The 20,355-nt window shown below is 39.3% G+C and overlaps 1 protein-coding gene across 1 annotated transcript; it reads left to right on the forward strand.

The window, feature by feature from the left end:
* The first annotated feature begins 8,347 nt into the window (after positions 1-8,347).
* On the forward strand, positions 8,348-14,321 carry LOC116260740 (wax ester synthase/diacylglycerol acyltransferase 11-like). The gene is made up of 7 exons (XM_031639189.2): positions 8,348-8,976; positions 10,554-11,123; positions 11,246-11,312; positions 11,858-11,958; positions 12,439-12,648; positions 12,962-13,099; positions 13,764-14,321. Exons 1-7 carry the CDS (start codon positions 8,656-8,658, stop codon positions 13,944-13,946), a joined length of 1,590 nt encoding a protein of 529 aa, XP_031495049.1. The 5' UTR covers positions 8,348-8,655; the 3' UTR covers positions 13,947-14,321.
* Positions 14,322-20,355: the final 6,034 nt, after the last annotated feature.

A 20,355-nucleotide genomic window follows, 5' to 3' on the forward strand; every position in this document is an offset into this window, starting at 1 on the left:
GCTAGAGGAGAGGGAGAGCTAATAGAAATAAAATTCCTGACTACTAGTTAATGGTAGACAGCTGGAGAATGAAGAGGATATTTTAAAGGAAGCAAGTCTGTATTTTGAAAATTTTCTCAATAGTGATAATGCCACGGGGGAGGTAAGGGGGAATATAGCTGAAGGAGAGATGGTCACAGATGAGGAAAACAACATGCTTATTAGGCTGCTGATGCAGGAGGAGGTTTGAGCTACAGTCAAGTCTCTAGATAATAAAAGTACTGCTGGCCTGGATAACATACGTAACTTTTTCTATTAGGAATACTGGGATATAATTGAAGAGAATGTGGGCAAAGCAGTGACAGGGTTTTTCAAAACTGAAAATATGGTAAGAAGTATCAACAACACCAACATCATGATAATTCCAAAGTTTAATGGCGCGAGGAGAATTAAATATTATAGACATTTGGCACTGTGTAGCAGCCTCTATAAAATTGTGAGCAAAATCATGGTCATGAGAGTGCAGAACATCCTTCCTCAAATCATAGAGGCCAATCAGGGAGCTTTTGTCAAGACTAGATCTATTCACGATCGGATCTCCCTGGCTAATGAGGTCATGGAAGTCTTCTCAGCTAGTAGAGAAAAGGTGGTAGGGTTGAAACTCGATCCCTCTAAAGTTTATGATCGAGTTTCACAATGGCTTCCTATTTCTCATCCTTAGAAAAAACTGTGCCCCTTAAGTGTATGGGATATGGAGAGACAGTAATAGGAAGTGGATGATGCGAGTGGTGGAGGCGAAGATGGGAGGCGATGATGCTGAGATGCATTTTTTAATGGACTAGCTGAGTAGCACTAACCTCTGTACAGGTAGCAAGTACATATGCTCTAACAGCTCTGAATGGAGACGTCTAAAGGGAATGATTGAAGGCAGAAGGCAGATTGCACCTAAGTGGCATGCTTTTCATCATCAATACAAGTCGGATATAGTTCTGCAGTTGAAGCTTCCAATGGTGGAAGTGGGTAAGGTCATTATGAAGTATGGGGAAAGAGATGGAAGGGATGACAGTGTTTGATTACCGATGCTATGATGAGCATTCTGAATGTTTTATGGCAAGGGTGTTTTTTTATTTTGGCTTTGGAGTGGTTAGGTTTGGCCCCTTCTATATTTTTTTCATATCCTTCATTTTTTCTCAATAAAAGGTTGGGGAGCCTTACTCCACTGCACATCTTTTGTTGGAACAAAGAAAGCACTCAGTCATGACTTTTTTAAAAAATAGTGCACCTAGGCGTCAGTTTTCTATTTTGACTTTTAAAAATTAAAATATTCTTTAGATCTTATTTGGTCTTAGATTCTCAAGATTTGAGATTCAGGGACTTAAAAGAACAACTTTTTTTCTTGTATAATTTTAGATCAGATCTTAATGAATATATGTTGCCTTGTGGAGCTGGATGAGCCAGTGGGCATTGTCTTGCCCATTTTCCCACGCAGCAGCTGAGAATTTGGTATGCATTTTTTGGCCGTCATGATAAGCCGGACCCACTCACCGGCTAATAAATGAAAGGATTTTAAATTCGTCCACCGATGAAATTGACAGTGGAAGTGAAGTCGCTTGAATTCTTTCTGCAAGGGGTTAGAGGTCGTTTGATAGGCCTGGAACGAGCAGGACGATAAGTTCTGTTTTTTCTAAAATACCACCAAACACTGGCTGCAAGTCAGGGTGGACGAGGCGGACATTGGGTATAAATTTCGCCCGTCCTGGATTCATCCCGAGGAGCACGACCAGCTCCTTCAGTTGCTTCCCCAGCAGATACGACTCGTTTCCCAATAAGCAGAAAACCAGCAGCTCATCTTCTCAATCTGTAAGCGAAGGGAGCCTTTCAATCGCTTGTTTGGGCTTGAGGTCTCTTCAATAGATTTGGGGCGTTTTTGTATTTTGCATTGGCTGTTCAGGGATGAATATTTATTGGACAGAAAATGTTTGGTGAAAGTACATGTTTCATTGATGATTTATTATTTTAAGTATGAGTTTTTTTTTTTTTTTATGGATCATTTTGTTGTATGTTTGATTATTGATTGTAATAAGTTATTCATGTAAGCAATAAGTTATCAATATAGAATTTGTATTATTTTTGTTTAATAACTCTCTCTCTCTGTATCTCTCTCTATATATATATATATACATGTATATAGTGCAAACAATGGGCGGAACAAACAAAAAAACAAAATAGAAAGCAAACACTAGACAAAATAAATTGATGCAATTCAAATGCTTGACAAAAATGACATAGTTTATTGTTTTTAAAATGATCAAACAGTGGATAGAAGACACCATTGACAAAACAGATAAGACATTAGTGTGGTGAATAGCACGTTTTGTCCGTTCTGTCTAATGAGACAATTATCAAACGACCTCTTAGTGTAACAAATGAGACAATGTGACCGGTCTTTGTTTTGAATTCTTGAGTATCAATCTTTTGTACTACAAAAAAAAAAATTATACTGACATGCAAGTTAAAACATAATAGAAGGCGTCACTTCAAGACATTGAAAACATACTTGTTTACAATGTAGGAGAATGTAAGAAAGATAAAAGATTTGGGATATGATAAAATATTCATCGTGCGGGCCCACTAATATCATAACATCAGTCCGGTCATTTAGCAGCAACCAAAACTAAATTTTTTAACTGGTTTCTGAGTTTTAACACCCAAACAACTGGTATACTGCATGAGTTGTCAATTTATAATTTTTTGTGTTTATTTGTTCTTTTTACCTCTTAGAAAAACGTTATGCATGTAGACTTCAATGGTTCACAATACTTCATCATTGGCAGGACACAAATATAAGTTCTCTTTCCGTAAAAAGTAATATTGAAATTTTCTTTTCACAACTTATTAACATTATGTTTATAAAAGAACTTAAATTTACCGGATGCTGCGACAGATGCTGGATGATGTATGTTAGTTAAAAATTAAAATTTTGATGCTAAAAATCCAATGCTGAGAGAGCAATAACAAGCATTGATGGTGCAATAACAGTTTATTGTATTTTGGTGGGCAACTCTCCATCTTCTTTTGCTAGTGATCTTTTTTTCGGACCGCCGGCTATGCAGAAGCCCATACAAGGGATATTTCTTTGGCATACATAACTATGTAATATAGACAGTGGCGGAGCCACATGGTGACTGGTGTGGGCAGTTGCCCACCCTAATCTCTTAAAATTTAATTATTTTCAAATGAGCATCTTTAAACTTTTATCCTTAGTGCTCCACCATATATAACTATTGTTAATTTTTTTTTGGCTCACCATTGAATTATATATTTGGATCACTTGAAAGGACGTGCTTTGCACCATATGTTGCCAACTCTCGGAAAGAAATTTCCAGCTGTTGTGAAGGATTTCTGGCCGCCGGACTTTGGCTTCTTTTCAAATTTTCTTTTGTTTAGTCTTTTTCAGGTTGTGCCATTAACCGACGAACGAGAGAAATCTCTGCAAAATTATACCAGACATCTGCAAGGCGATGGTAAAATTTTATTGGGTATCAAGAGAATGATTATATATTCTATTAACTGTTTGACTAGGCAAATGTGATTTGAAGCAAGCTTTAACTTACAAGTTTTGTGTATCTTTTAAAAATTTTCATTTATTAAGGTGCTTATTTATTTGCATGTCAACATTCATTCAAGTTTAGGTCATAACTGATACCAATTCCAATATGTTGATGCTATTCTGAATTCTAAATAAAAATTTACTAAGGGTCGATAAATCAAACTATATCTACTTACACACCTAAAGCAGTTCCATAGTTTTTTTTTTTTTTTAAACTCCATATCGACCTTTTTCTTTCAACTATCAAATCCAAATATAATTGTGTCTTACACACGCAATCCTTGGAAAAATTGTCTCTTTCAAACACAGTAAAATGGGTCCAGTATTGACTTCGCATGGTGCATGTAGATAGGGATGCACAGCTAGTCGAGCCAACTCGGGCTCGACTCGAACTCCCTCAAGTAAACTCGACTCGAGCTCGATTCGTTTTTTATACGAGTCAAGCTAGAGCTTAAATATAAACTCGAGTATGTTAATGAACCGACTCAACTCGACTTTAATCTCATTTTTTATTTTGTGTTTTTAATTTTTCATTCTTTTTTTTTTCCTTTCACCCACACACACCTTAATCTTATTTTTTTTTGTTTAAATTTTCTAATTTTTCCTCCTTTTTTTTCCTCTCTTCATCCACTCAGCCACTTTCTTTAAACCTTTTTTCTCTTTCCTCACCACTCATGTTCACTTTTCCTTCCCTTTTTCTCTTTTCCGAATAAGCTGCCTTTCCTCTTCCCCGTCGTCATTTCCTTCCATTTTTCTCTTTTCCCATGCTGCCTTTCCTCCTCCCCACGTCAGTGACACTTTCACCCCGCCTTCGGTTGCAGCGAAAAAGGAAGGCATTGCCGAGTTTAGACGAGCTGCTCGGGTCAAGCTCGAAGACAGACACTCGAGGCGAGCTCGACTCGGCTCGTGTGCAGCCCTACTTGTAGAGTTTCTAGAAGAAGAAAACGTAGTCTTGGTGGCAGGTGAGGTAGGGCTTTCAATGGGGTGATGGAATCAAACAACGGATTGAAAAGTTGTCCCATTAGAGGACTGCTAACTTGGCTTCACAGCTCCTTATTTTTGAAATTATGAAGGACCACGCCCACCCACTCACTCACTCACTCGGCTCCACCAATTTTGTCCAAAAATCGTCTTTGACGGTTTGAAATTTTGATTCAAGAATAAAAATTTCAGAATTCCTCTTCAAACTAAAAAGGAAATCTGAAAACAAAATATCCTGTTTTGTTTAATAATTCTAATTTCTTAAAAAAAAAGCATATTGATTCAATTTTTTTTTATTCTCTATATATCAAACACTTCCGTAGTAGCTTAAAAATGACTCTTAAGGCAATTTCTAAAAGTACTGAATTGCTTTTTATTTGTTGTTGGAAAATTCTGAGAGTGCAAAGTTAATTTATAAAGTCGATTTTTTTAATTTATTTTTGTTGTTAGAATAAATGGGCATAATATAAACGTCTCCCACAGACTTGGAACTTGATGAATAATTTACACAGTAGTCAAATGCATCACTCTTTCTCAAGACGGACCGATAAGAGAAGATCTAGCGTGCACGAAAAATCTGCTCGGGATTTAAGATCTGGCTGTGATGCATAAAAGAATACAAAAGAAAGTCAGACCGGTTTAGAAATTAAAAGGTGTCCCGTAAGAATGGAGCCACGTATAGCCGAGGGATTTTTAAAAATTTATATTTCGTTGGCCCCTCTTCAATTGTCAAAATTTGCACAGAAGTGCCAAACCAGATTTCTATTTTTTCAGTTTACTGTCACGAGGGTACCGGTAGCCGGTTGCCTGGTTCTGGACAAATTCGATTTTAGTTTGGCCGACTCACGCTGTATGTGACCCGGCATGATGCATGGTTTGATGGTTTTTTTTTTTTTAAGGGACAGATATCACTTTGAAAATCATTTTTTTTTTCTTTGAATTTTCAATTTCTAATTGAGCGGAAAAGGAGTGGGTCTCTAAATATATGGCAATCTCACCATACCGATTCATATCTGACCTCAACAAGGACAGAGTCAAGATTCAACAAGGCACCCCCTCCTCTCTCGACAACAGAGACAAAAAGAAGATGAGAAGTTTTGTTGTTCATTTGAGCAGTGGATTGCTCACCTGAATCTCTAAACTAGAAGACTAGATTAGTTGCTAAAGGTTTAGCTTTACTAAAGAGAGTTGAGAGTCGATTACCCTTATACTTATTCATATACTTATCCACCAGTTGCAAAATTTACTTTCATTAGAATTGTGTTAGCAGCGTTGCATGTCTAAATTTTAAACTTGTCCAAATGAATGTAAAATCCTAGTTCTTCCATCGTGTGCTAAGAGAAATTATTTACAATGTGTTAGCGAGTGGAATTTGTTATGCAAGGACTAAAACAAAAAGCATATAAATATAATGAAAAATAATCATATCGAGCGACGGTGAGCTGTTAAAAAAAATTAAACATCATAATTTTCATGAATTTTAGTTTGTCACTGTAAAAACTTAAAAATATAGTAGGCTCATGTTAGATATTTTTAAAAACATTTAAAAATATAAAAAGCACAAATTCTCTAAATATTCTCCTCCGCCGAGAAAAAGATCTTGGCTCTACCCTTAATCATCCTGTCAACAACATATGTTTTTTAATAGGGATGAGCACGAGCCCAATCGAGCCCGAGTTCAGTTAGCTCGAGTTCGGCTCGACTAATGAAACCTCAAGTTCAACTCGGCTCGAGCTCGAGAATTGCTCGATGGAAGCAGCTCGAACTCGACTGGACAGTTACGTGTTGAGGTTGAGCTCGACTCGATTAAGGCTCGACAAATTCATTTGAATAGAATTGGTATTCATTGTTACATGTTGAGCTCAAGTTCAACTCGCTGAAGGCTCGACAGACTCGTTTGAATAGAATTGATATTCATCGTTACGTCTTGAGTTTGAGCTCGACTCGATTAAGGCTCGACAAACTCAGAAACTCGTTTGAACTTATCAAAACTTGATTAAGGCTCGACAAACTCGATTAAGACTCAAGCTCGACTCAGTAGTTACGTGTTGAGCTTGAACTCAACTCGATTGCTTGAACGAGCTCGACTCATTAAGCACATGACTTGGTTCGAACTCGTTCACGAGCCGAGCGAGCTTTAACGAGTCGAGCTTGTTGTTCACAAGTACTTTTTAATGGTAGCATGATTCAATTTGGTAAGTTGTGATTTGTGAAACATGAACAATAAATGCAGAACTTGCTGGCGCTAATTGGGTATCATTTGCTTTTGATGTTCATAAGATCCTTAGCCGAACCAACTGCCAAAAACTTGCAACCTGCAACGTCCACGTTAAAGGGTTCATAAACTACATAGGGGGCTCATAAATAGTCCAGTTAATATGGTCGTTGAGGGGCCAGTTTTCTCACCATAAATGAACTACCCAAGCGATACTCAACGTGGGGATTTATGGCAAGATCTTCCTTCATCTGGACGGACATGTTTAATTACATGAAAAAGGGATCTGATTGTCCTCCAATTCTATCACACCGATCCCACTATGCAATGCTATCACCATAGGTTTTTTTTTTTTTTTTTTTTTTTTTTTTTAAAAAAAAAGAAATCCAACCGGGAAGTCCCCATCTATTATTGATAAAAGAATGATTTTTTTTTATAGGGTGAGTGGTTCATTTTACCGCTCGTAAGAGAGACTGACCCCCCTCTCCTCCTTGTGCCCGACTCCCTGAGTCGAGACCTTTTACCGTACAGAAATAAAGCGCACTGAGACGTGACAGTGACCCACCATTATATTTATTTCCAGTCGCCTGCTACCAATTAGCGATGAGGACAAATTGGTCGAGCCATTTTGATTTTGTCCAATTCATGCGGGGTCCTTGAAGTCTGATTGGTTCCAATATGATTATTAAAGACAAATTTTTCCAGCATAGAAATTCCTCACCTGGTCTGAACAGAAGTTGGTTCACTCTTTTCTTAACAAACAACTGCTATTAGTCCTCATCAAACACCCCGATCTGAGTCACTGCATCTTAAACTGAAATATTCATGACACTATGCATAGTAATCAGATCATTAACAGAAAGACCAGATTGAATTTCCCAGCAACTTTTAGGATTGATTTGTTTCCAGGCAGCCAACATATCTTTCGAAAGGGGAGAAGTGGATCTACCTGACATAGAGAAATGGAAAAAAGTTTGGGGTGGATTTTTTCCTTATTTTGGAAGATTTTTTCTTCTTCTTCACTGCCATCATCAAACGTAAACCAAAGGTTTGCTATATGTAATTATTAAGTCGTATAATATAATTTAAATGAAACTTTTTGATGGCTAGTCCACACCCATTTCATTATATTTTGGATATCTAAAAAATAACTTGAAATTTATACTTGAAACTTAATCTATATCATCTAATTTCTTTATAACCAAACAGATTCTCATAAAAGATGGGAGCTTGGACATCTAGTGGATCTTATTCATTTATTTGCATTTCTGGATGGAGGCAACGCGTCATGGTGACAGTCACCGCATCTGCAGACATTAATGGGGGAATCAAAGAGGGACGGTGCCTTTCAGCGTCAAATGATGAGGCGGAGCCGGCAAAAACTTTACGGCACCATAAATGTTCTTCATCTTATCTTAACAAACTTCAAGAGAAGCCTTCTGCAAATAAATTCTGAAAAGTTTTACGGGTGAAATTTAAATTTGCAAAAGTAGGTCGATCTGGGGAGTTTGGTGACCTCAAATGCAGATGAACGGCGGCAACGACGACATCCATGGTACAAAAAGTCTACCTCTCTCTCTCTCTCTCTCTCTCTCTCTCCCGACTCTCCCCTACCACGCAGAGAGCCTCTCTCTCTCTCTCTTCGTCTCTCTCTGTCTCTTCAAATTTTCAGTTTGATGCTAGCAGGCGGGCGTCCCACTCTCTTCAATTCAAGGCTCCGACAGAGACAGAGAACCTCCCTCTTCGATTGGAGGCCATCAATGACAGCCTAAACAGGGGACCCTTCTTCTCCGATTCTGTCTCCGTCTCTCTTTTCCCTTCAATCTTTGGGGGGTATTAAAGAAAGGGCGGGCTGTCTATCTCTCCCCGCATGGACTTGAGAGTCCGAATCCGATCGAGACGGTCTTCTGAGAAGGAGGATCAATCTCCCTTCCCCCACTCAACTACTGCCGCCGTCGCCGCCACCACCGGCGGCCAGGGAAGAGGAGACGAAGAGGAAGAAGAACGGGAGGGAGAAGAGGAGATGGACGAGGAACAGCCGCTCAGCCCCGCCGCCCGCCTCTTCGTCCAGCGCAACTTCGACTGCCACGTCATCGCCATCCTCGGCCTCGGCCGCCCCATCGACGTCGCCACCTCCATCTCCGCCCTCGGACTCACCCTCGGCAAGCACCCCCGCTTCTGCAGCATCATGGTAAGAACTGCTGCTTTCTCTTCCTTTTCTCCTTCTCGGACTTGCCGGTTCCCGATTTTCGTTCCCTCTCTCGATTCATCTTCCGCCCAAATCATGCCTTTGATCACGAAAACGAAAAGCGAGTAGAAGAAGAAGACTCCGGGAAGCGAGAACGCCGGAATTTTTTAAAATTTCTACACAAAAGCAAAAGGGCAGAATAAATTCGTGGCCTGCGATCTCCGTAGCTACGTTCATTTTTTTTCCCGATTTTCCACCTTATTGTTAGTTTATTGTTTTACAAATTTTTATTCTTTAATATTCCTAGCCAAATGTTTGGTTTAGCAGGGACGGTTTTCATGGCTTCCCTTTCCGACTTGTGGTCGGAAATTATTATTCTTATTTTATTTTAAATTGACTAACTAGCCTTGGACCAAGAAAAACAAGGAAGAAATTGCAGAGAGCAAATTTGTCATTTTCTAAGACACATTTTTTCCCTCCAAATCTTTTTCACTTTTAGGAAAGATTGCAGATCCATGTATCTTTTTCCTTTCCTTTTACCTTTCTTTTACTTCCCTTTTTTTCCGAAGGGTCAATCTTCATAGACATCTAGATGTAATTGCATATCATTTTTGTCCGTTCGCTCCAGCAATAATGAAATAGTTACTGTTCCATGAACTTAATCTAATTTTGACTGAAAATTTTAAAGCATGTTACTGTTCTATTAGCTCAACCCGTCTCATAAAACTACTTTGAAAAATTAAGGTAGATTCATAAAATTCTGTTTCATAAATTTTATAGTAAATTTTGAAGTAGAATCACTGGAGAATAACAATTTGTGACGGCCTGTTAAGGACACGTATGTTTCTTTTGAGAACGGTAATATTTTATAAATATGTCCCAATTTAAAAGAGATTCATAAATGACTTTAAAATTTTCTTATTTTAACACAGATACATAAAAACCCTTAAATCTCTTCAAAGTTGTAGAACATAACCCTAAATCTCACTATCACAAGTTGTACAAGTTGTAGGATCTACCATTGTGCTTGGATCCCATGTCAGAGGACAAAAACGAATAGCTTTTTGGAGAAATAAATGAGAACCATATAGTTGGTACAAAAAAGTTTCACACCTTTTTTTGTATGCTTTCACATGTGTGCATGAATTATCTTGGATGAAAAGTTTTCACTATGGGATTCTTAGACTTCTTTTCTAAAAGTTAAGATCCTCTGATCAAGTTGGTACGTTCACCAAGATAAATTTTCACCTTAAGATCAGGTCATAAAAGTCTCGGACCTGCCCGACTGGGCTTAGAATGTGTGTTTGTATCCTTCACATGAAGTAAATATTTCAGGTGCCGGAGTTATCTCCCATTTATCTGGACAAGTTTCTCATAAATGCCGTTCTGCAATGCACGTGACCTAGTGTTAAAATAAGTTTTGCAAACTAGTTTTGTAATTTTAAAATATAGTTTTAAAAGTTTTTTCCAATTTCAGATTTGGGTTTTTTTTTTTTGGTTTTTTTCGTGTATTCGGTGAAGTTTTCCCCATAGAACGAAACCGAGAGATACCAATATCCGGATACGTGACATTGCTGCAGGACGAGAGCGGATCGGGTGCGCCTAAGTGGATCCGGACCAAGGTATGCATCCCTGACCATATCGTGATGCCGCCGTTGGAGGAGGGGAAGGAGCTGCCGCCGGACTTCGTGGAGGCGTACGTCGGAAAAATCACCGGAATACCGCTCGACAAGTCGAAGCCGCTGTGGGAACTGCACCTTCTCAATGGGAAAACCCAGGATGCGGAGGCCACGGCGGTTTTGAAGGTCCACCATTCGCTGGGCGACGGCATCTCGCTCTTGTCGTTGCTGCTCGCCTGCACCAGGAAGGTCTCGGATCCCGAGTCTCTCCCCACGATACCGCGACCGAGACGCCGAGGGTCGGAGCGGAAGCAGGGTCTTCTCTCGTTCCTGGCGGGTCTGTGGCTCCTCCTGCAGGTGATGTGGTACAGCTTCATAGACTGCTTTCTACTGATGGCAACAGCTCTGTTCTATAAGGACACCAACAATCCCATCAAGGGCTCAAAGGGTATGCAGAGCAGGCCAAAGCTCATAGTCCACTCGACCCTCAGCTTGGATGATATCAAGCTGGTTAAACATGCCGTCTCTGGGGTAAGCTTCCTCTCTTCCTCTTGAGAGTGCCATGAAGCTGAATGCATTTTTTCTTACATTGTTACCAAGGCTAAGATCCTGATATTTCTTTCTGTTTTTTGGTTCCTGTTTGGTTTCTGCAGACCGTTAACGACGTCATGCTTGGACTTGCTACGGCAGGACTCGTTCGGTACATGAACAGGAGATATGGTAAGTAACACAAAGTGAGAGTTCTGAACAATTTGATCAAGTTCTGAGCGAGACATGGTGGTGGACCCAGTCCTGACCCAGGTTCAGGGTTTGCTCAAACATGGGCCTGACCGTACTGTTCAAAGCTGTTGAGCGGGCTTGGTGCTCGTGCTCAAGGCCAGATTAATTAGCCCACCAACGTAACAGAACACACAACAGGATAACAAGCATGTCGTTAGAGAAGGAAATGGATTTGCCGTTGAGCTCCAAACATGATGAATCCAAAGACCAAACGAATCTGCCATGAGAGATCCACGGTATTTGGATTTCTTAGTCCAGATCAATCTCCAGGCCTGGCAGACTCGCACCCACTTATTCATTTTATCCGAGACTCATCTGAGATCTCCGGCTACCAAAGTTTTTACGGTGTTGTTAATCGATTCATGGACCTGTTCTAACTCAAAGGAGCTGGACCAATTCAAGACTTAAGTATAAGGAAAAGTTTAGTGTCCATTTCAACTCATTGCTAGAGAAAATCTTATTCAAATCTTTCATTTTGGTTATAGCAAAGACGAACGGCGTGGATGACGAAAGACCAAGCATCCCTTCCAACATTCGGGTCCGGACAACCCTTCTCTTCAATACCAGAGAAACACCAGGGCTCCATGTAAGTATTTACTTGAAATATGTCATCCATGAAAACATGAGTTATAATTCTTGTACTTGTCAACAGGTCCTGATCGTTGAGGCTTTTGGATGAATGGTCCATTATATTTATGGTCGTTTGATCGGTTCGGCTAGCTTTTGGGCAAAGTTTTTTCAAATTTGACTGGGCAGAATGAACTTGGGTGGTTCAAATTTACAGGTTTGGAAAAAAAAAAAGTTCAAAATCAAATGCCCGGATTGGAATTTATGACCCCAATTTTGCGACTTTGAAGGGGCCGTGTCATAAAGAAAAAAATAATATTTTGCCAAGATTTACACATTTATCTTTTGGTTGAATGAGTCTTAATTCTTAAATTTTAGCTGCAATCTGCTGACATCTTGTCTAGGCTTTCATTAGGTCAGTTTTACCTGTAATGGAAATAATAAGCCCAAAAATTATCTGTTAATGCTAATGGCGAGGATTGTACATGGATTTGTACAGGAACTGGCTGAGATGATGAAGGGGAACGGGAATGTGAAGTGGGGAAATAAATTGGGATACATGATTATCCCCATCCCAATGAAGATGCATAAGGATCCTATGGATTACGTTCGAGAAGCCAAAGCCATTGCCGACAGGAAAAAAATGTCCCTTGAAGCATACTTCTCCTATTATGGTGGTCTTCTGATAGCCAAACTCTTCGGGTTCAAGGTCCGCCCTTCATTTAACTTACTTGTCACCACTATCTATCTATCTATCTATATATATATATATATATATATATATATATATACTCATCATCATTTCATGCTCAACAGTGAATATTCAGAAGGGAGATAAACTCAAAAATTAAGGGATTTGTTAAAGTCACTGTTAGTTTTTAGGTATCAGGTGATTAGGACTAGTAAAAGTCACGATCTCTTGCTTTTTCTCTGTGCATGAGTAGTAGATGTGTGTGTGCGTCCATGCACCCACCCATTTCTCTGAGCTTCAGCTGACGTGAACTGCATGACTTGACAAACAGTTAGCAACTGCAATGTGCCACAATATACTTGCCAATACAACATTCTCCTTCTCAACTGTTATTGGTCCAACGGAGGAGGTTGAGTTCTTTGGCAATCCAATTGTCTATATTGCTCCCACCGTGTATGGGCATCCTCATGTAAGTAAAACTTTTGCTTCTTTTGGTGCATACTTTCTTATTTTTAACAGGATAGCCGCAATCATTTTACCTTCTGCTTGAGGAGTCTGCAGGTCTGCATGTATGTGCAGATATTTCAGATTCAAGATGTGAAAAATTTTATGCATTCGATGGTGATCACAAACATGTTGGTAACCACACCTTGGTATAATTGACAAGAAAAAACTTAACAAGAAATTACTGAAAGCAAGAATAGCAACTATATTTTGAGTTATTGCATAAATTTTAGCCAAGCCATGGTCAAACGCAAACCTAGTGCAAGAAAGGTGTAAACAACTCGATCGGCGACTACTGCTAGAAATTTGGTGTGAACAGTGACTTCCACAAATTGAAAAATTATTCTATTTCGCTACTAATGTTTGTCACCTTATGTGTCTCTCTGTTCTGAGAGATTAAGTGGAATTAGGCATTCGACCTACAAATGCAAGTTTCTTCAGAAATTTGAACCCAGACATTAGTAAAATCTGAGAAGGGAAAGTTCTTCCAAGGAATACAGTTCAACTCAATGCTATTTTTTCATTTTTTTAATATATATATATATATATATATATATATATATATATATATATATATATTAAACATAAGGAAACTGTTTGAATAATTTCTGTTGGATTTTTTTTCTCAGGCATTGACAATTCACTTCCAAAGCTATGTGAACAAGGTGAAGTTGGTTATTTCAGTAGATGAAGAAAGTGTTCCCGATCCTCGCCAACTGTGCATTGATATCGAAGAATGCCTCGCAAAGATCAAGAATTCTCTCAACAAGAAGATAGGAGATAAGATAGAGATATTGAGTACCCAAAAGTAAATTCAAACGGAAGGCTAGAATGCTGGCGAAGCCACCGCCAATTCAACAGTCTCCGCTCTCCCTTGGCTTTGAAATCTCACCCAACACCCCGCCTCAGCTACTAAGATGAGGAAGCAGGAAGGCACGAAGCTGTGTATCTAAAATTCTCCTGCAGTGGCATATGTATTCATGACCCCTTACAGAAAAAAATGCATATTATGAAGTTGGTATGTAATAATGAGGAAGAGAATCTATAAATCTCATAGACCACCAAGGGAGAGCCAGGTTATATCTTGCCTTGGGTACTGACGAAGTTGCTTTTGTCTTTGTCAGGGAGCAGAAATTGATTGTGCATTTGCCAATTAAAAATCTATTTTAGGAAGTGTTTGCAAATGACATGAACTATCTCCAGTTTCATTCCCACCACCCTCTATGTTCTCTGAAATTCATGCTTTCAAACAGTTACAGAAACAAATGTGGTTGATGGGTAATGTTAGATGCTTATCTGAATGTGATCCCATCCCATGTAGTTGATGAAAAATGTTGGATGCTTAAATATGATCCATCCCTTTTCGGATTGTTTGACAATAGTAACACACTGTTATAGTCCATGAATCTTTCTCTAAAAAAAAAAAAGGCATATTTATGAAACACTTACAATAGTGTTTTAAGAATCTGCCTCATTTGTTGGGTAGGCTCATAAGACAGTAACAGAACGTTATTGTTGCCAAACAGCCTCTTCAGATATGCATCTGTCCTCTCATGTTCGGATCTCTGTCCTTGGTAGCTTTGGGTTGCACGTTGCCAGTCATCATAGGAATCAACTCCAATTGTCTAAGACAGCAACAAACTGAGGAAAAAGAAGTGTGCCTCTATTTGCGTGGATTGAGTGCCTATGACTTGGTTTTGGCGACACTTTGCCTCGCTTTTTTCCACTCCTCAGACAAACGAGGCCATAAAAATTGTAAACTACAGGGTCACTCACATATTTTTATAGTTTAACAGTGGTTTCTGTTTCACCTGAAAGAAAACAATGGGACTTATTGATGCCTTTTCTACTTGGACAAACCATGGCTGACACCCCGTGTTTGGAATGCTCAAACAGGGTATCTACGATACTCTGTCTAAAACCCCTCGTCAATAAAAGAATGGATGGGTTGGAGAGGGAACTGTGGATAGAGCCTGTGTACGCTCCCTTCGGATGCCGCTGAAATTTCTCCACCGCCACTTCCCTGGCCCACACCCATTAACCCGCCCCCACCAGTCTTGAGACTAGTTGTTCCTTGCTTACTTGAGACTACCTGCGGCTTCATGCTTATGGAAAGAGACGTATGCCTGATATTTTAAGTCATGACCTTCTATCGACTTGGCAACATTCACGAGTAACTACCATACGCGTGCATTTCGAGATGTAAATCCTTTGTTTTTTTCCAAACAAACAGTTCTGATGCAGATCTGTTTTCTGTTCTTTTGTGTTAGAATTCATATTTCAGGTGTGCAATACGTAGACAAAAACACTTTTATAGTTACTAATTTCTTCGTTGAATCATAAATGTATGATGTTATATCATTGTTGCAGAATGTAGTTACCCATAAAGGAAGAAACCATTTTTAAACCATGGAAGTTTGGAGCCTTTCATAATCTCGTCATGCATGCCGCGAGACATTGTAATTAATACTGGGCATTTGGCCGGGTGCCCATTTGGCTTTTGGGCCACCAGCCCAAGTTGGCCGGGCCCGAGCTGTGAAAATGGCCTCGGGCCAGCCTGGGTCTGACTACAAATTGGGTCATTGGGTTGGGCTTAGATTGGCATCGGTTGGGCCCGATAAAAATAATTGTATATTTTTAAATATATAATTATATATGTTTCTTTATACATATAATATAAATAATTTAAATTTTTTTATTAATATTGATGAGGGTTTGGCTCAGCCCAGCCTGATACCCACCCCTAATTTGTAATTGCTCATATATATGGGTCGATGATAGTTACAGAGTCAACATTGAGGCCTGATCTCTTAGGACTCCAGGCCGAGGCAACGCGATTGCAGGAAGCATGAAAGGGCCCTTTACTAGGCTATGGCTGGAAAGAGTTTGCCTCTAACTCTGTGATTATGTTGCCAACCAAGTCAAGCTTTTGATATAATATGACACCATGACCATGGACAGCTAAACTGAAATATTTAGTTCCCACGAATCATCTAACTTCTCAAAGTTGAAACAGTTTATTCACCAAAACTGGTTACATGCACCCTTGGTAGACAAAGAAGTTTTGCACTACCATTTGTAATGACTTATCCCCCTGGTTGGAAAAAAAAAAAAAACTTTTTTTAAGGAGAAAAAAAGATAGTGAAAAGTTAAAAGTCCAAAAAGACATTTCTTTTTGAAAGTCCCAACAATACTAGGCACACGAGCTCCGAGTTGAACTCGGCTTGACTCTGAAAGCTCGAGCTTGAACTTGACAAGAACTTGAGTCGAGCACTTGAGTCGAGCACCATAGAAAAGGCTTCACCTTGACTCAACGATACAACATTGAATTCAAACTCAATTCATACTCGTTGCTATTAAGCATGTCATGTTTCTTTTAACTCACTTAATTGCTAGCCACCCATGGTAGCATAACTTTCAAGTGAAAGGATCATCCTACTGCTCGAAGCGAGGCTCGAAGGTCCCCCTCATTCTCCCTACCTTTAGAGTCCTGAGATATGTTGGTGTCAACGATAAAACGGTATACCCATCAGCTTGAATGCTGCACCCTACCACCTTAAAACAAATGAATATAATGTCCATAGAAATCGAACTAGAGACGTGCTTGTACAGGTCTCTAACCCGACCAGCTACACTATGCCTTTTGAGGCAGCCTAATTGTAGCTTAACTTTGAGATATAAAAAGTTTACACTTCAAGATTATTTCCTTCCAAACTAGTAATAACGTAAGCATATAAATATCTCAGGCCATTCAATTCCGAATCGGCACCCCTGCTCTGCATGTGGGTAAAATTAAATGGCTTAATGCTTTTGCTCTCATATTATATGGGTCTTATGTTCATTACTGTAACACAACAATGGACGTCACCATATGTTCTAGTAGTGCAGGCATTAGAAGAATACCACTTTTACTTACTCTTTAAACAAGCATCAGGTTAAAAAAAGAATTCCGAATGGGAATTCATAGACCTCGAGAAACGAGGTTGGTGCACCAGTCAATGTTGGTCAGATATTCTGCCAACATAAAAAATTTCTTTGCAGTTGTTGACATGTAATTTGGTATTTAGCTTGCACTGCAAGTGTGTAAGGTTAAGCATAACCGAAAAATCATCACCCTACGAAAACGGGAGAAAGGAGGAGGAGGCTTCAGCCTTACTGAGTGCTATTGGGCCAAAAATTTAAAAACAAGTCCATGCTCGATCCTTCTTTGGAAGCAAAACCAAAGCCGTTGACTTGACACTAAATCACATTAATTAACGCAGCAAAACTTGCCGTGTTTGGTCCACACTTATTAATAGAGCAAAAATTGCCGTGTCCCTAGGTATCAGGCCAGGCCACAGCCCACGACTGCAGCTGGGCCTGGCTCGACTAGTCAAAACCTGAGCTTAGACCCGGCCCGACATGATTAACATTAACAAAATATAATTTTAATACAAAATAATGTATTTAATCATAATAAAATGTATATAATCAAGTATAAAAACACTAAAAATTAAATATAAGTTAAGGGGCTAAGTTGCTTGGACAGCCCAACAACTTGTCGGGCTAGTACTGAGCACCCCTCTGCCAAGCCTCACCAACCATTATCTAAAGTTTATTAATTATACGTTGGAGCCCCAAGCATGTAGAACAATAGTAGTGCTTAGGCAATCAAGCTTGATGAGCAGTGATCAATTTCATTCCACCAGCTAACTGATGATCAACTAGAGTCAGGAAGCTACGCAGGGGTGGAGGCATGTGTGGGCGATTGCCCGCACAGGCCAACAGAAAGTGTTTATTTTCATAAGAAAACTTCATGACAGCTTTTTCTTATCATTTACATACAAATGCATCTAAAAAGTTAAAATTACGTAACTAGTGTCCCTTGGTCAAAATTTTCTGGCTCCACTCGTAGGAACCCATGAATGATTTTGCTCGGTACTCTTGGGTCGGTCAGCGCCAACTCTGTTTGACTGGGATTGCATGTCATAAGAGCCTGTGAGAAAGGACCGATCGAAATGATCGTGCACAGTACTGTTCATGGCTTTGATGCCATGGCATCTACTGTTGCCTGCTTATGCAGACAGCGGATTCATAAAATTTCGAACTCCCTTTCATCGTCTTCTCAAAGTAATTAATTTATGTAAGGCTTACCAAGCCTGTCCTTCGGGTTCACGTATACACGAGGATCCCAGATTGTCAAAGTGTTGCAGATGGTTCTGCTGCTTCTTGTACATGTTTTTATGAATATTCTCTGCAAGAGCTATGTCTGCCCTTGAAACCATGTTATGAACACAGAGAAACATGCCGTTGGAAATCAAAGGGAAATAAGGCCTCGGTTTCATATTGTCAAGATTATAAAAATGTAGGGTCATGTGAACTTCTGAAATGAAACAAGATATAGCTTTCCTGTAAAAGAAAATAGGCAAATAAGGCAACAATTATCCTAATCAATTGAGTAATCAATAAAATTAATGAATGCTTTCTAAACTAAAAAAGACTTCTAAAAGTGAATTCTAGAGCCAAATTGATCTAATGGGTCCAGGTTTCATATGGCATAAGCTTCTGCATCACAACCCTAGCTAGGTAAATGAAGTTCTTGTTTGAAAGCTTTTAAATGTAGCAATATGCATGTAAAATAACTCGATGGAGTGTGGTCTTAAAGTAAAATAAGTTTTACAGTCCAGATTCCATGCAACAGGTTTATGTTCAAGTGCTTCAATAGTTTGTTCGAAAAAGAGCCACGCCAAGCTCCGCTTCTCAGCCGCAACTCAAATCGAGAAGCTCGGCTTCCCAATCAACTTCGTTTTTTTAATGAAGCTGAGCTCGACTCAACTCATTGCAAGTGCATGCGAAGCTTGGACGCATGGTTGGTTAGCTTATCGATTTTCTAGTTAGAGGCAGAACATGTGCACCAAGAGCTGCATATGAGCCTAATTGATTTGACCCAAAAAACTCTGAGATCGGCTCAAGAGCTCCATGGAATGAGTTCGAGCTCGACTCGACTAAACAGGGTCCAGCTCGAGCTCAACTCGCTTAATTCGTTTAACTTGTTTCTGTTAAACTGTCACATTTCTTTTACCTCGTGAACTCGTTTAATTCATTAACTTGTTTAACTATGTCAACTATGGTGAACTGGTGTACGTAGTCGAGTCGAGCTAAGCTGAGGCAGTTCAAATGAGTCACGCTCTTACAACTCGAACTCGACTCATTTAATATTTCGAGTTCGAATTTAAAGTCAAGTTCAAGTTGAGTTTTTTTGGGCGAGTTCGAGTCGATCCGGTGTTGGTTCCACTCATTGTACATCCCCAGCTCGAGCCAAATCGGGGTTGCTCAAGTTTGGGTTTTACAGCTTCGGCACAGCCCATTTGGGATGAACCAGGTTCGAGATCGATTGAGCCAAGTCGAGGTAAACTTTAGGGGAAAAAAATCAGGTTTTTTGGAAATGATCTACAAAGAAAGTATTAGCAGGAGTTTTGAATTTGAAACTTCTTTTTCACAGGGAGAGAAGAAAGGGCACCAGTGGTTCTCCACCAAGCCTTGCCTTGCTAGGTATATTAAACACATTAGCCTATCTATTAGCTCGATCGAGCTTCAAGAAGTCATTTTATGGCAAGTTGAGCTTAAAATCTTGGTTCGAATTCGACTCAATTATCATATAGGTTGAGCTTGAGTCATGATAATAAACGTTGTTTGAAAAATATATAGATCAGATATGAAAAAGATGTACCCTTTACCATATCAAATGTTAACATATTAAAATCTAAATTTGTTCAAGTATGAATCAAGAAAAGTCTATTATCATATCTGGGTAGATCTGAATCCGACTTTTAAAAAACACAAACCACATTATGATATGTGAAAAACCAACTTTACAAATATATGGATATGTGGATAGAAGAGATATTGTGTTCACAACTAAATCCAATTGAAACCTAATCAGATATTTATTTAAAACAGAATCTGAATTCAACCATAAATCCTTGTTAAATTTAGATCAACCTGACTCCTTAATCGGATGCCATATTTTTTTCAACACCAGAATTGTTCAGAATTAACACGAGAGTAGTTGAAGACGGCCGGATATAACGACCACAAAAAAATTTCGTCACTCAATGACCACAGAATTTCACACAACTTACTCTCCGCCATGAGCCCCTGTAACGGTTTTGAATCAAATAAGAGTGAAAAACCTATTTGCTCCCTCCCTTATAAAAAATTCACAAAAATGCCATCCCATTC

Source organism: Nymphaea colorata, chromosome 9 (assembly GCF_008831285.2).
Source record: "Nymphaea colorata isolate Beijing-Zhang1983 chromosome 9, ASM883128v2, whole genome shotgun sequence".
Classification (NCBI taxonomy): Eukaryota; Viridiplantae; Streptophyta; class Magnoliopsida; order Nymphaeales; family Nymphaeaceae; genus Nymphaea; species Nymphaea colorata.